Source organism: Petaurus breviceps, unplaced genomic scaffold (assembly GCF_028583685.1).
Source record: "Petaurus breviceps papuanus isolate PSGF00001 unplaced genomic scaffold, PetGlider_PUasm1.0 189, whole genome shotgun sequence".
In the NCBI taxonomy this organism is placed as follows: Eukaryota; Metazoa; Chordata; class Mammalia; order Diprotodontia; family Petauridae; genus Petaurus; species Petaurus breviceps.
In genome coordinates this window covers 34,465,049-34,480,497 of record NW_027185809.1, presented here as the reverse complement: position 1 = coordinate 34,480,497, position 15,449 = coordinate 34,465,049, and the positions used below count along the sequence as shown (strand labels likewise).

The window sequence follows — 15,449 nt, the reverse complement described above, 5'->3', positions numbered from 1 at the left end:
TCAAGATAGCAAATAATATACTAACTAAATCAGAATTTCCTTAATAATTATAACTTAGGAATTCACTAGGACATGCATTTCTTATTATGTTATTATACTTATTGATAACAGCCTGAAAAACAAGTCAACTGCACAATGTAGGTACTGAGTAACTACTGATTTGACAACAAAATGAATAATTTTTTGCATGAACCATGATAAGCAAATATTACTGTCTTTTGGGGAAAGGAGATAGAACACATGTAGAAAAGAGAAAAACCATTCAATCAGGGCATTTGAGTATCGACTGCAGGCTTAATTCTAGTACTCTATGTCAGCATTTATCATATAACATACCTCAATACTGAATTTCTTTGACAGGCTTGCTAGAAAGAGCAGATATAATCACATTGGAATAAAAATGCATGGCATATTACTTTGACTATAGGTCTTTAAAAATGTGTTTTGAGTCATCTGTCATTCACTTTTTTAGAAAATGGATTTACCTTTACTCATAGCCTTTACTATACAGAAGAGAATTCATTCAAAGGAGAATATGAATTTTGAATCCCAAAGAATTTTTAGTTATTTAAGGGCCAAAAAGACCACATGTAAGGCAGTCTCACTTAAAAGGCAATCCTAATTCATAGGCTGTGAGGGGAACATCACAGAGTGAAGAAGTTCCAGTATAAATTTCGAAATCAGAGGAATAAAAATTTTAAGATTTTAAGCTTACTAATGCTTCTTAGTTTTTCCAGAATTTTGTAAAAAAAAAAAAAAATCAAACATAAATGTTTATTGGTTGCCGATTTCACAAGCATTCTAATTAATAGCACTGAAAAGATGTTTCACAAAAGTCCAGTCACAAAAAGTTCAAGTCATGCTGTTTTCTAACAAATTTCATCACAGCAGTATCTCCACCCATCCATGGACAGGCATGGATGAGTTATGATCTGCATCACTGAAAAAGTAACAAGTATCAAATCCAAATGTTTATACTTAAGAATATTAGAGTACCTTAACATAATTAAGTATTTCATGATATAACATTTATAGTACTAAATGTCTCAGGTGAAAAATTCAGTTTTGCGCTTAACAATGAACTTTCCAAAAAGTAACTATTGGGTTCCCCCCCCCAAAAAAATAGAATTAAGTTCAAAGAGAAAACAAAGTACTACGATGACATACTTCTAAAATCTTTCATTTTGCTCTTAAGACAGAAAAAGTTCAGATTGCAGTAAAATACAAACCCTATGACTTAAAAAACCATTCTGGAATCTGATTTTTAAAGTTCTACCTTGAGAGGCAGTATGACACAGTGCAAAGTTTTTGACTTTTAAACTGGATAGTGGCCACAGTTCAAATCCTAACTCTGCCACTATCCATGTGATCTCAGAAAAGTCATTTAACTTCTTGGATTCGGTTTACTCAAATACAAATAGAGGGGGTTAGACGAGAGGATCTTCCATAGGAAAACAAATGATTAGAACATTGTTTCAGAACATATTTTATCCTAATTTCCATGTCAGTTACATATATTTGATTATCTCATAAAATATAATAATTTGTTTAGTATCAGAGTTACCCAAAACTATTTGGTACTAACAAAACTCTGATATTTTTATTTGTGCCTTTGTAACTCAAAACAAATTAATTTGATTCATTTTGATTTTTTTTTTTTTGCTTTTTGGAGGGCAACTGGGGTTAAGTGACTTGCCCAGGGTCACACAGCTAGTTTTTGTGTTAAGTGTCTGAGGCCGCATTTGAACTCAGGTCCTCCTGACTCCAGGGCAGGTGCCACCTAGCCGCCCCCACATTTTGATTTTTTTTTTAAATAAAATTCTTTCTCTACTAAGATTCAAGGGTTAGTTTCATTCCAGAAGAAACTTTGCATACTAAACATGTATCTTGTGGTAAAAAAATAGATAATTTTATTCATGATCAGATCTTTCCCAGAAGAATGTAAGCACTTTGAGGACAGGTATTCTTTCTTTCTTTTTTTGTATTCCTAGTGCCTGGCACTTAAGTAAGAGCTTAACGAATGTTTGTTGAATGGAACTCCTATAATCATGATGAAAAAAAAAATCACATATAAATCATCTTACATGGTGAAGTAAATGGCATTTTTATAACCTGACTTGAATAAAAATACAATTACACAAAGTAGTATTTGACTAAAATTGTTACTCATTTTAAAGGTTATAAAATTAAAATAAAATAAATACAGTTTTTAGACCAAAAAAGGAGAAATAAAAGCAAAACTAAAAAACAATCTGAATGAATCAACCTACTTATTAGGAAAACTATTGATGCTAACCCATATAAATTGAAATACCACAACCCACCCCTACCCCCCAAAAAAACGGAGATAGACATTAGTATCATCTTCTAGAGTTGTAACTTTCAAGTGGGAAAATGTCCATATTAAGACAAATCTTTATTAGTAGGGAATCCTGGAATAAACCGAGATTATATGAATAGGAAATCTGTATCTCTCCAAAACTCAAAACTGTGAAATCACCCAACTGAGAGTATTAAAGTCATTAAAAACATTAAGTCTAATACAGCTTACTATTAAAATTGGACTGATTTCATTTACTTCATCTCTGGTCCCTTAGTCAAGTAAAAATAAGCAGACAAAATTAATACTTCTATTATCATCTACAAGAACCAAAAAAAAAATTTTTACACAAAAAGGCCTATGACTTAACATAAATGAAAAATTTCTTAGTAAAATGTTAGTAACAAGTATCAAGCTAACAAACTTTTTGGTTCAAAAATTAAAGAAAAGCATATGTCATTTTAAAATTTTGGAATAAATTATTAGATTATAAAAATTGTATTTGAAGAATTTAGACTTCATTTTCTAGGGAAAAAAATATTCCAAAGTAAAAAGTTTTAAACTTGCACTCTCCATCTATTACTACTAAATATTGAATTTTCTAAGTAAAAGAAATTCTCTGAAACTGAAAAAAAGTCAGTACTGTTAATCTGAAGAGTAGATGTTATCAAATTCTATAAAATCACAAGGGATATGAATTGTGCAAATACGGACTTGTTCACAAATCCAGGGAAAGACCAATTAAAGCTTTGGATCATGAATGTTTAAGACAAATAAAATAAAGTGCTACTTTATACATCTTCATATGTATATTACATATATATATATGTGTGTATATATATATATATATGTATATATATACACACACACACTTACAGAACTCATTATCAAAGAGATGATACATACTGGAAATAACAGTTTCAAAACATTTTTAGATAAATTCAAAAATGGGCATAAAAAGAAATATGCAATATCATTTTGTCCATGCATATCATGTTTATGGTACCTGCCATTTTCATGTTATTTTCTTTTAATCCATTAGAGGTTAAGGACATCTTAAGAACTCCCTAATGTTTTTAAGTTGTCAGGGTAGCCAAACACACAATCTTACAAAATAGCCTTTGGTTGTTCAGGTCATGGGCTGGATTCAATTTCACTTATGTTCATAAGATCACAGGCAATAGGAAGAGCCAGCACAACACGGTGGGGAAAGGACTTGCCCTGGAGTCAGGAAAACCAAGGTTCAAGTCCTGCCTCTGATCCATAACAGCTGTGTGACCATGGGGAAATGGCTTAGCATTTCAGTGTCACAGGTCACTTTCCAAGGGGAGATAATTCTGGTATGAAACCAAATTACCTCTAGTACAGTACCAAAATTAAAAGAAAAAAAAACACAACTCCAAGGAACATTAGAAATCATACTGTCTAACCTTTTCATTGCACAGAAGAGGAAGCTAAAGCATAGCGAGGATAAGTAACTTACTCAAAAGGTGGCATAAGTGGTAATAAGTCCCATATTTCAACCAAGGTCCTGTGATTAATAAACTAAAGAGTGTATAAAAGGAGAAAAATAGAGATGGGAGTTACCTTCAGTATAGTCTCTAGGGGTGGGGAACCTGCTGCCTGGAGGTCACATGTGAGGCCTTTACTGAATCCAAATTTCATCAGATTTGTTCTGTGAAGTCGAGATTCAGTCAAAGGGCCACACTTGAGGATCTAGAGGGTTACATGTTACCCTGAGGATGCAGATTCTCCACCCCTGGGCTAGACCAAGCAATAGGTTGGCTAAAGAAATTAGGGAGGACATGGTATCTGTCTTCAAGTATTTGAAGGGCTGATATGTTTACATGTTGGGAAGATTCCTATACACTTGGATAAGACAGATTCTAAAGTGTCCCCCAACAAGAAGATTCAGTGATTCCACATCTGGTATTCTTTTTAGACTACCATTTGCCTGTTCTTGAATTTTCATTATGAAATAGTCTGATAGTCAAAAACCTTGGGTTGACACAATATGATCTTAGTCAAGTCACAAATTCCACTGACTCCCCTTTCCTTATTTGTGGATAAATGAATTAGGTTCATCTAGATAAACTCAAAAGTCTCTAGCAACCCCAGAGCCCAATAACTATGCAAAAATTTGCATTTATTTGTAATCCCTCTAGTTCTTAATGGAGAAATCTAAATTTTAAAAACTCCCAGGAAAGGAACAGAAAGTTCTAACAGAACTCTAACCTTCATTGTCTAAAGATCTAGATATACAAGCACAAATCTTGCCTAAGGAAATCCCGAGTTTTGGATTGTAAGCCTTTGTATCTAAAAATTAGCAGGAAAATCAAAGACCCTATAAAAATCATGAACTATGTTGTCTTTGATATCTAACTACCACAAAAACTCCTCCTACAGAACTGACAGTACAGTCCTATGGAATAAGAGAACATAAACTGTTATGTGTCTAAAAACTGAACAGATAAAGTTGAATGTATTTCCATTAAAAATCTAGCTCACCGCAAGGAATGTGGCTATTTCTTTAGTTTGCCTTGCAATTTCACCAGTGGTTTGTTTTTTTATAGGAATAACAAAAAAGGCAACTGACATAACCTAACAGAACTAGAAAAATATTTTTTAAATATTTAAAATGCTGAATGAAATGACTATTTCTTAAAAAGTAATCCTCTCTCTACTTATCAATTTGGAATCCTACAAAATCCCAAAGAAACCTACTTTAATATAATGGCAGATTCAATACAAAGTAAAAGAAAATACTACCAATCCTAAGTATGTTAAGGACAGACTGAAAATGGTACTGTTAAGACACAATTACCCAGTCCTTTTCTCAGACTAAAAACATTTGAGTGAAAAATACTTTGGGGACTGACCACCTGTAACAAAAAAGTAATTAGCTTTTAAACTAATAGATAATGATTTGGATAATAAGCAAAAGTTACTGATACTACATTAAACTGAACAAAAATAGTGCTAATGGAGTAACTAGTTTCCCAAAATCATAAAACAGTTCTAAGAATTTGGAGGATACTACTTCCTTTTACTGATTTTATGGGACAAATCAAATAATATACACAATAAAAGTCATGTATGTCCACTTGTAAGCAAGTTTACTTAATAAGTATTACTGCTACCAGTGGAATTTCTTTATTAAAAACTAAAAACTTGCTAGCTCAATTCATTTAAAAAAAATATATAGACAGATAGATAAATCCTTTCACTAACTAGAAAATTTTGCTAACTTGAAATACTGTAACCTTTTTAGCACAAAAACCCTTATTTTTTGGTGTCTGCCCATTCTCAATTTGAAAAAAAAATTAGTAACAATTTCACACCTGGTTTTCTACATCTTACTCAAGTGCATCTCCTTTGATTTCTAAGCTAAAGCGCACCAAAAACCAGGCCAGCTAAAGTTAATTGTCCTAAAGTTAAAAAAATACAAAAACCTCTACGATTACAGAATGTTTTTGCAAGATTTAATACTTCAACTTAGCCACATCATTAAAGACAATTATGCTCATCAAAACATGTTTTTTGATTACTCTATTAGAACTACAAAAATTTTTGAATACATTTCTCCACTGAAAGGTTAATACAGCCTGTATCTGAGTAGAATCATGTTCAAAGTTAATAACTGTAAGTCATTTTGAGGAGGAACAGATCTTCTCAAGATTTGGTTAAAACACAGTTACTACTGATGATACATGACACAAGACCCCCAATCGCTTCACATTAAACTTCCATTACATCCATATAGGTGACCCTGTCCATGATTTCTTACCTTCAAGACAGTTTAAAAAAAACGCAACCCTCAAATACTTGTGTGTATACATTTACTTTACACCACATTCTGTACTACGAAAGGCAGGGGTTCAGGAAATGTGTCGGTTGCCACACGTCCCCTCCCCGGTAGGGTCTGGATCCTCTGAGGGGTCACCCCGTTTTTTTTCCTTCCACCCACTTACCAAGAAGCATAGCTGTGGCCAGTTGTGGATAAAATATCTATAGGTATAAATGGAGTAGGGTTCAGACAGATCTTTAGTGATCAGTCTCATGATATCAGGCATTTGCAGCTCGGATTCATATCGGACATAGCGTATCGTCCGAGCCTCCTCAGGTTCTGCCTCCCTGTCAGAGGAGGTGGTTAAGCTGCAGACAGCTGTCAGGGACGAGGAGAGCAGCAGCAGCGATTCCTCTCCCTCCTCTTGCTCAGTCCCTCCAGCCAGTCCATTGCGGGCCGCCGCGGGCGCTGCAGGGTTTGGGGGCGCAGTTCTTGCGTTACTGGGGAGAGTGTGAGGGGGTCTCTCACTGGGGGGCTGCCCAGCTCTCTTGGCTGCAGTGGCCCTAGGATTCCCGTCGGTGGCTGCGCCCGACGTCGTGTCAGCGGCGCCCACGATCTTGCTCTTAAGGGAGGCGGCTGCCCGAAGGTGTCTCAACTCCGGGCTGATGAGCCCGTTGAGCTGCTGCTGCTGCTGCTCCTGCGGCTGCTGCGGCGCTGCCGGCGGCGGCGGAGGCCGCGACGACGGCGCTGTCTGCGGGCAATGGAGACGCTGATGCCCTTTGGAGGGGGCCGCCTGGCCGGCCGGGCCCCTGCCCCCGCCGCCGCCGCCGCCGCCGCCTTCTCTTCCTCCTCGGTGCTCCTCGTCGTCCTCTTCGTCCTCGCTACAGACCGGGGCGGCCCCCGCGGGGAAGGGGCGGCAGGGCTCGGCCACTGCCGGTGGCGGCGGAGGGAGGAGGCTGCTAGGCCCGGGCGGTATCTCCGCCATCCTAGAAGCGACACAGACCGAGAAAGGAGCCCATGAGTCCGGGCCGCTTCTCTAGATGAAGGGGAAGGGGGCGAGGGTGGGGAGCGTAACCGGGGAGAAGGGAGGGGAACAAAGACGAAAACCCTCCCTCCCAGAGAAGCTGCCCCAGACCCTTTATTCCGACCCCCCCCCCCCCCCCCCCCCCCCCCCCCCTTCCCCGCGCCGCCCAGCTGCCCGGCGGCACCCTCCGCCACCTCCTCCCCCAGCGCCCAGGCCGGGCCGCCGGGCCTGCCGCCCCCCTCCCCTGCGCCTCCTCGCCACTAACCCCACACCAGTCCCCGCCGCCGCTCCTCCTCCTCCTCCTCTGCCTCCTCCCTCTCCTCCTCCGCTGCCGCCTCCTCCTCCTCCTCCTCCTCCGCTGCCGCGCCGCCGCCGCTGCCGCCACCTCCTCCTGCTAGGCCACCACTGCCGCTGCTGCCGCCGCCGAATTTTTTCACTCAGCCTCCCCTGCCGTAAAGCGCCGTCGCTGTTACCCCACCCCCCCGTAAAGTGTCCTGTCCCCAGCTTTACGACACTTCCCTGCCTAGCGGCTTTCCGAATGCTCAAAAGGAAAGAGAGGCGGAGAAGGCGGGACAGACCCACCTGAGCTGGTTTCAGGGTAAGGAGGGCGGTTAGCTGCGGTCTTGGTCGCGCAGGCCCTTCCCCTTCCCTTCCCTCCGGCTGCTGCTGGGTGGGGTTCCCCGGAACCTTGGGCGGGGGTAGCGTGGCCCACTTTTGAGCCCTTCTCTCCCTCCACCCACCAGCAGCCCCGCGTCCCCGCTCACCTTTCCAGTCTCCTTTGCTGGGCATGAGTACAAGTGCGGAGTGGGCGGATATGGGTCAGAGGTGCGCCTTCCTTCCCTTCCTCCCACAGCTAGCTCCCTCTTCCTCCGCCCCTTCTTCCTAGGTCCACCCTCCTCCCCAGCACGTTGGAGTCGGGGGAATTCCAGATCCGCTTCTCTGGGACTGCAAGTGTGTTCACCTCTGAGCACCTGAAATTTCCTTGAAATGTTTAGGCTCTACATTCATTCAGTTAAGTCCCAGCTCTTAAGGTTTACCCTGCTATTGAACAAGCTCTTTTCAATAACAGGACCGAGTAGAGGATAGGGCAGGAACGAAAAGAGAAAGTCCAAATCTCCCTGCTGAGCTATATGGAGAAAGCTAGGGATTTCCTGCATCGCTTTTGTAATGTTTCACTTTAGTCCAGAAGGCTAATTTGAAACATTTCTTTTCTCAGCAGTTACTCGCTTTTTAGCGACAGAAACGTCCTAAACTTTATATTAAAGGGAAAGAAATACCCCCGAAACGCATTGCGTTTCGCAAACGCCTAAAGTTTTAAGCTCTTCAGTGGTGGTATTTTTACGCATCCTAAACATTAAAAATCGAATCACTAAAATAAAAAGTGTAATTACAACAGAGAAAATCTACATACAATTAGTATAATACTACATATATATATATATATATAGTATATACACATGTATACTACATATGTATATGTACACTATTACATATAAGAATGTAAAAGAGATGAAGTAAAACAATATTAACAGAACAAAATACAAAACGTAATGTAAGAACAATTAAGATACATTAGAATACAAGTTGTTTTTAAACTTTAAGGAGAATGGGGTAGGGAAACTCTACTATACTCTATACTACTATACTATACAAATACAATCCTAAAACGTTAAGGAAGGAAAAAAGCAATGAAAAGAACTATAGACCAATATCCTTAACGCATATTGATTCAAATATTAAAATAAAATCTTGGCAAAAAGACTACAGCAAAACAAGCCCCCAAAATTGCCTCTACATTCTAAATCTATTTGATTCATTTTTATATTTTGCTTAAATACATTAAAACCAAATTTCAGTCTTTTGACCTACCCCTCTTCTTTCTGCAATAATGCTAGGTGATTGTTCTACAGGAAATGTAACACTGAAAATGGATGTCTTAGAGTGCAAATCTGAGTAGTACCATTTTGAATCATGAAATACTAATGAGCCTACACATTTAAGGTAAGAACTTTATGGAAAGTTTTGTTTGAACTTGATGCATGACCATTCTTCCATATGCTATTTAGATAGTAGGTGCTACATTGACTAGTATTGCAAGATGGAGGACTCTTAGCTAATATTTATATATTTCTAAGTTTTAATTTGTTCTCATACTTAAGGTAATTGTCTGTATGAATAGAATTGTCAGTACTTTGCATATAGCCAAAAACAGCTACAATTGAAAACAATCCAAACCGTTAATTAAAACAAAGAATGTGGTAGAATGCAAACTCAAAAATAGCCACTTACTTGTTGGTGTTGACTGGAAGTTAAACAAAATATTTTGGTTCTGTTTAGAGTCAAAGGTAACAGTGTTGCCCTGGTCTACCAGGAGCTCCAGCCCTTTTGGTAATGAAATGGTTCTCACTTAACTGTGACAGAAGTAGGGCTGTAGGGGGAAAGAGTTACCAAAATCCAATTCTCCTGCCTCCCTTCCCCAACTACTTGCTTAGCAACTACTGGGATACTTTTACTGGAGTTCAGTAGAATCTCAAACTTACTTAGTGTTGAGAATTCCTTAGTCATTTCTCCTCTAGTCAAGTCTGCTTCTTCCAAAGTTCAGGCCTATAATGCAAATAGGTTGTGTGATTTACTAGAGGTAAATTTCAAACAAACAAGAACTGTTGGCAGAGTTAGAATGATGTATAGAAAGGGTTGTTGTTTTTAAGGATTTTTCTTCTAGTTCATACATTTGGGCAAGTCACTTAATCCTCCTCTGTCTAGAAACATAGAAGAGCAAAAAATGTGTCAAAGAAAAGTTAAGGAAGATGGCAGTGTGATAGAACTGAGTTCCTCCAAAGTAAAGCTCTAAAAGTAGTACAAATTTTGAAAAAAAAATGTCAAAGACCAACATCTATAAAATTCTCTACCACTCCAGGACTGTGTGTATGCATGAGCTCACACACACGTACACACACATACAGGTAAAGAAAAAGTGCCAGAAGTCCTGAAGGGAGACAAACCATGGTAAGTAGGGGGTGATGTGTACAGAAAAGCAATGAGATTCCACAGGAGTGGAAGACAAAGGTCTTGAGAAGAGCCCAACTGGGGGTAGCCAGGAATCTCAGAGGGAGAAAGGCTCCAGTGGAGAGGTGGAATTCAGCAATGAGAAATGGGGGCAGGGTGACAGAACCCTGGCTGAAGCTGAAGAAGTGGGGCCAGGCACTGTACAAATATTATTTCATTTGATCTCACTACAACCGTTCAAGGTAGGTGCTTTTATTATCCCCATTTCACAGCTGAGGAAAATGAAGCAGGGGTGGCCAGGTGATGCAGTGAATAGAGCACTGGCCCTGGAGTCAGGAGGACCTGGGTTCAAGTGTGGCCTCAGACACTTAACACAGAAACTAGCCATGTGACCTTGGGCAAGTCATTTAACCCCAATTGCCCTCCAAAAAGCAAAAAAGAAAGAAAGAAAGAAAGAAAGAAAGAAAGAAAGAAAGAAAGAAAGAGAAGCAGAGGTTAAGTGACTTGCCTAAGGTCACACAGGAAGTAAGTGTCTGAGGCTAGATTTGAACTTAGGTCTTCCTGACTCCAGGGACAGCTTTCTGTCCACCGTGGCACCTGGCAGTATCCAGGCAGTTTGGGCCTTTTCCTCAAGATGGTAAGGCCTAATTTGAGCAACCACTCTCAGATCCAAGTAAGGCTTGCCCACACCATTTAAAGTACTGCTTTTTACTCAGGTGCAAACCCTCAACCCATTGACAAAAACTGATAATTTGAACAAAGCAAAGAAAGTGCCATATACAGAGAAGAAATAACTTGGACTGCAAATTGCCCCAGGGGTAGATCTTGAAGAGAGTAATTCCAATGAGCCTCAGAGAAAAAAAGCTATAACTAACTACATTACAGTGCCCAGGGACCCACACATGCTGTTAGAATGTGCACCAGGGCAGGGGGGATTCCAGACTCATACTAGCGCAACCTCAGACCCATAACAGGACACCTTTTCTTTTCCTTATCATGCTGCCTGTGCCAGGAGGATTATCCAGTAAAAGCCCAGAAAACATTTAAATGGTGGAAGATCCTTTAGGAGATCCTTAGGATCTTGCCACCATGGATCAGGATGTGATAGGATCAGTGTCTACAAAATTCCTCCTTCTCCCATGCAACATAGTTAGGAAAGCTTCAGTTGTGCCTCCCTTAACATACTTCCTGGTGGCTTCTGTCTATGTTGATCTGACTTTTTGGTCAGCTAGGAGCATAAAAGTCCCCAGTTACATGGGGTTAGAACCCTTTCAACTTGTTGGATCCCAGAAGACTGTATAGTTCACTATATCCTGCTCCGCTGACCAGATGTTTACACTGGATTTGAGGAAAGCTGTTTCTATAGAAGCTAAATACCACCCCATCCTTGTTGCATGTCCTTACTATCAGGGTTTCATTCTAACATTAAACGGGCACTAAGAATATGAGTGTCATATGCAGGCACTGAGGCATAGAGATCCACTGGAAAAGTCAAAGGGGGTGTGGGAGAAGATGTGGGAGAAAGCAGATTGGAGGAGGGGATATCCTGTGGGACTGCTGTTTTGGGGCAGTGGGTAGGGGAAAAACGGGGAGAAAATTTGTATCTCAAAATCTGGCGGAAACGAATGATGTAAATCAGAAGTTAATAAAGCATTAAAAAAAAAAGAATATGAGTGTCAGCACCCCCTGCCCCCCAACTCCCAGCAATGATTTTCATTTAGCCCCTTCCAATTACTTTCTAGGTTTCTATTGACTCCTATGTTTTTATTTAAAAATTTCTGTTCAGCTGTGACCTTTAAGAATATTCGAAAGTTTTCTGTTCCACTAAATGTCTTTTCCCCTTTAAGATTATATTTGGAAGATAATTTGTTCTTTGTTGAAAACCATTATCTTTTACCTTTTGGAAAATCATCTGCCAAAATATTCTCTTTATAGTACTAGCTGCCAGTTCTTGTGTGATCCTGACTATAGTTCCTTAGTACTTGACCCCTTTCTGGTTGCTTGTAATAATTTTTCTTTCATCTGGAAGCTGTGGATTTTGGTTATGGCATTTCTGAGACTTTTGATTTTGTGAGAGACAAGGCTTTAGGGCCCTATGATTCCAGAGTTCTAAGTTACCTGGGCCAAATGTTCTCTACAACATGTGGCTTACTAATATTGCATTTTAAGTTTATTCTCACTCTTTCCCCATGGACATAGTGTGTATCAGTGAGAGTGTGTACCTCACGTTTATGGGGAAAATGTTTTGTAACTATTTTTATTTCTGTGCCATCTAGTAAACACTTTTGTTAAGAGTTAATTGAGGGGCAGCCCTGGAGTCAGGAGGACCTGAGTTCAAATCTGGCCTCAGACACTTAACACAAAAACTAGCCATGTGACTTTGGGCAAGTCACTTAACCCCAATTGCCCTCCAAAAAGCAAAAAAAAAAAAAATTAATTGAGTCTTCTGGCTGATTTATTAATTAGAAGCACATTGATGGGTGCTCAGGAGCTACAGTATTAGTAGTATAACAACCCACAAAGGTTAACCCTAGAACCTGAGGTAGCACCTGCCCCATTGGCAAATCTCAGCTTTAGATCATCAGCACAAGTTGGGGAGAGCAACACCAATTGGGGGTTGCTACATTTGCTTCAGTTTTCTCTTTTCTCAAACGGTCTGATAATACTTGCATTATCTATGTTACATGGGTATGAGGAACAAATTAGGAAAATGCTTTTTAAACCTTAAATTACTATATTAGCTATTATTATTTTCATGATTGCTTCATTGATACTTGCTTTTGAACTACTTGAGAGAACTGACATGAAAGTTTTTAGTTTGGTATTCTGTCAGGTGATAGGGGTAGAGGGAGGCAAAAAGGTATAGATTACTCTGCACAAAATATGAGAGTTGTGAAAATTTTACCAAAGGATGATCATATGTTGTGCTTTACTATCTTTAATCTTGGAACTCTATGGGAAATGTTTACAAATGAGACTTTCTTGTGGGTACAGCTTTTTCATTTACATTTTTAATCTTCCTTTTGAGATTTGAGAAGGTAACACTCAAAGACTCCACACAATATTGATCAACTCTACATAGATTCCAGTTTGTTTCTAGACTGTAATTATATAGGAATTCTTGCCTGGGGGTAGGGAGGGGAATCAGAATTCATTTGGGTCGAGAGGGTAGTGGATGCAGAAAAGACAGTTCTAGAGGAAGTCTGACTATCACCACAAGGAGGAGACAAGGTGAAAATAAAACCTAGAAGGCAGGTCTCCAGAGCAAGATATCACAAAGATTGGACCATAGGAGTAATGGAGGTAGGATTGAGAAAAGCCTAGAAAAAAGTTCCAGGAAATAAGAGGATAGTAATGGGTAGCTAGAGAACAGCTTCCAGGAAGAAACTTGTGTCCCATTCCTCCTCCATCCCAGCATCCTGGGTATAAATCTCCAGTTGCCCTATCCTGCCCAATCTATTGGTCTTTAGAGTTGGCATAATCAATACCAATCTTACTTTCATTATTCTTATCCCTACCAATTCCCTACCCCACTAAGAAATAGAGGCATAGTCTACCATATACCTAGGTATAATATTTGTCCTATGTCCAATGCAAGAATGTGATCTTCTTCCCTTTTGGTTAGTTATTTTTAATGCAAGCTTGCTTATTCCACCAAAAACCTCAATCTCACAATTATTGTTATTTAAATCAATTTATTGTTTACAAATTAAATTGTTACTATAAAAAAATCCCAGTCTTTTAGGGCTAAAATAGAATAATTATTCTTTAGTTTGCATAACACACACCTTAAAATTGGTATATAGCAGTTTTCCATATTTGCCTGTCCATATTTGTACATTCATATAGCCAATACCCTAGCTCAAGACTCTCAAATCCTTTTGCCTACAAAACATTGCAGTTTACTGCAATGAATAATTTATCAGTCTCCTAATGAATCAGTCTGTTTTCATTCTCTTTCTTTTCCAATCCACTTACCACATAGCTGCCAAAATAATATTTCAAATATACATATCGTCACCCTGTTACTCAAAATCTTCAGTAGCTTCCTATTGCTTCTAAACAATACTACTCTTCACAATCTGGGCCAGCATTCCTTTTAGCCAATCAATCCACAGATATTTATTAAATTATTATTATGTGCCAAGCACAGAGGTAGATTCTGGAGGCACCAACATAATGAGTGAAACAATTTCTACTCACAAGGATCTTATATTCTAATTGAGGAGACACTAAAGATGTATACAAGTATATATAGAATAAATATGAAGAGAGTAAATACAAAGGAAATACAAGGTAGTTTGCAAGGCAAGGCACTAGTAGTCGGAGAATCAGGGAGGCTTCATATAGACTTTTTGAGCTGTGTCTTAAGAGAAGAAAGGTATTCTATCAGACAGAGTGAGAAGGGACTATACTCCACACCTCAGAATTGGTATGTGGGCCAGGTAGGAGGAACAGCTAGTCTAAAGGCATAGAGATAAAAAACAACAAATAGAAAGCAAATTGGGCTGTACCAAAGAGTGCAAGAGGAAGAGTAATGTATGGAGCCAGAAAGAAGTTGGAGCCAGGATGTGAAGGGCTTTAAAAGCTAAATAGAGGAATTTATATTTGATTCTAAAAGGAACAGGAAGCTGCTGGAGGTTGTTGAATAGCTGAATGACATTGTCTGGTCTTAAGGACAATTATTTTGGTAGGGTTATGGAGGATGGACTGAAGTGGGGAGAGACTTGAGGCAAGGAGACCAATTGAGAGGCTGTTGTAATAATCTAGGTGAGTAGTGATATAAAATACCTGAAATAAGGTGATGGTTGTGCAAGTAAAGAGAAGGAGTTGGATATGAGGGATTTTTTTTTCTTTTTGTAGGAGAAGTTGGGATTAAGTGACTTGCCCAAGGTCACACAGCTAGTAAGTTTTAAGTGTCTGAAGCTAGACTTGAACTCAGGTCCTCCTCACTCCAGGGTCGGTACTCTATTCACTCTGCCACCTAGCCACCCCATGAGAGATGTTCTTGAGGTAGAAATGTCAAGATTTGATAATTGACTGGATATATGGATTAAGAATGATGAGTTGAAGATAATGCCATGGTTACAAACTTTAGACAATTGCCAAATAGTAGTATCTTCAACAGAAATAAGGAAGTTTGGAAGAGGCATGTGGTTGGGAGGAAAGATGAGTTCTAATTTGGACATAATGAGTTGGAGATTTCTGTGGGATATCCAGTTTGGAATATCTAATAGAGGGCAACAGGTGGTACAGTGGATAGAACACCAGTCCTGGAATCAGTAGGACCTGAGTTCAAATCCAGCCTCAGA

General features: G+C 39.3%; 1 protein-coding gene and 1 long non-coding RNA gene across 3 annotated transcripts in view; one reads left to right on the top strand and one right to left on the bottom strand.

Annotated features, from left to right (window-relative positions):
• NAA30 (N-alpha-acetyltransferase 30, NatC catalytic subunit) overlaps positions 1 to 7,538 on the bottom strand; it is a 30,011-nt gene extending 22,473 nt beyond the window's left edge. Inside the window, exons 1-2 of one of the 2 annotated variants that reach the window (XM_069092270.1) lie at positions 7,397 to 7,538; positions 6,292 to 7,093 (exon numbers count right to left, since the gene is read on the bottom strand). In XM_069092270.1, the coding sequence (XP_068948371.1) occupies positions 6,292 to 7,092 (801 nt within the window). In that variant the 5' untranslated portion in view covers position 7,093; positions 7,397 to 7,538. Of the gene's footprint in view, positions 1 to 6,291; positions 7,233 to 7,396 lie in introns of those variants that run through there. The other variant, XM_069092271.1, reaches the window with a different exon arrangement.
• A 70-nt stretch (positions 7,539 to 7,608) lies between these two features.
• The window catches only part of LOC138164444 (uncharacterized), an 85,118-nt gene continuing 77,277 nt past the window's right edge, over positions 7,609 to 15,449 (top strand). The window contains exons 1-2 of the long non-coding RNA XR_011169065.1: positions 7,609 to 7,729; positions 9,027 to 9,132. This is a non-coding gene — a long non-coding RNA (uncharacterized lncRNA). The remainder of the gene's footprint in view (positions 7,730 to 9,026; positions 9,133 to 15,449) is intronic.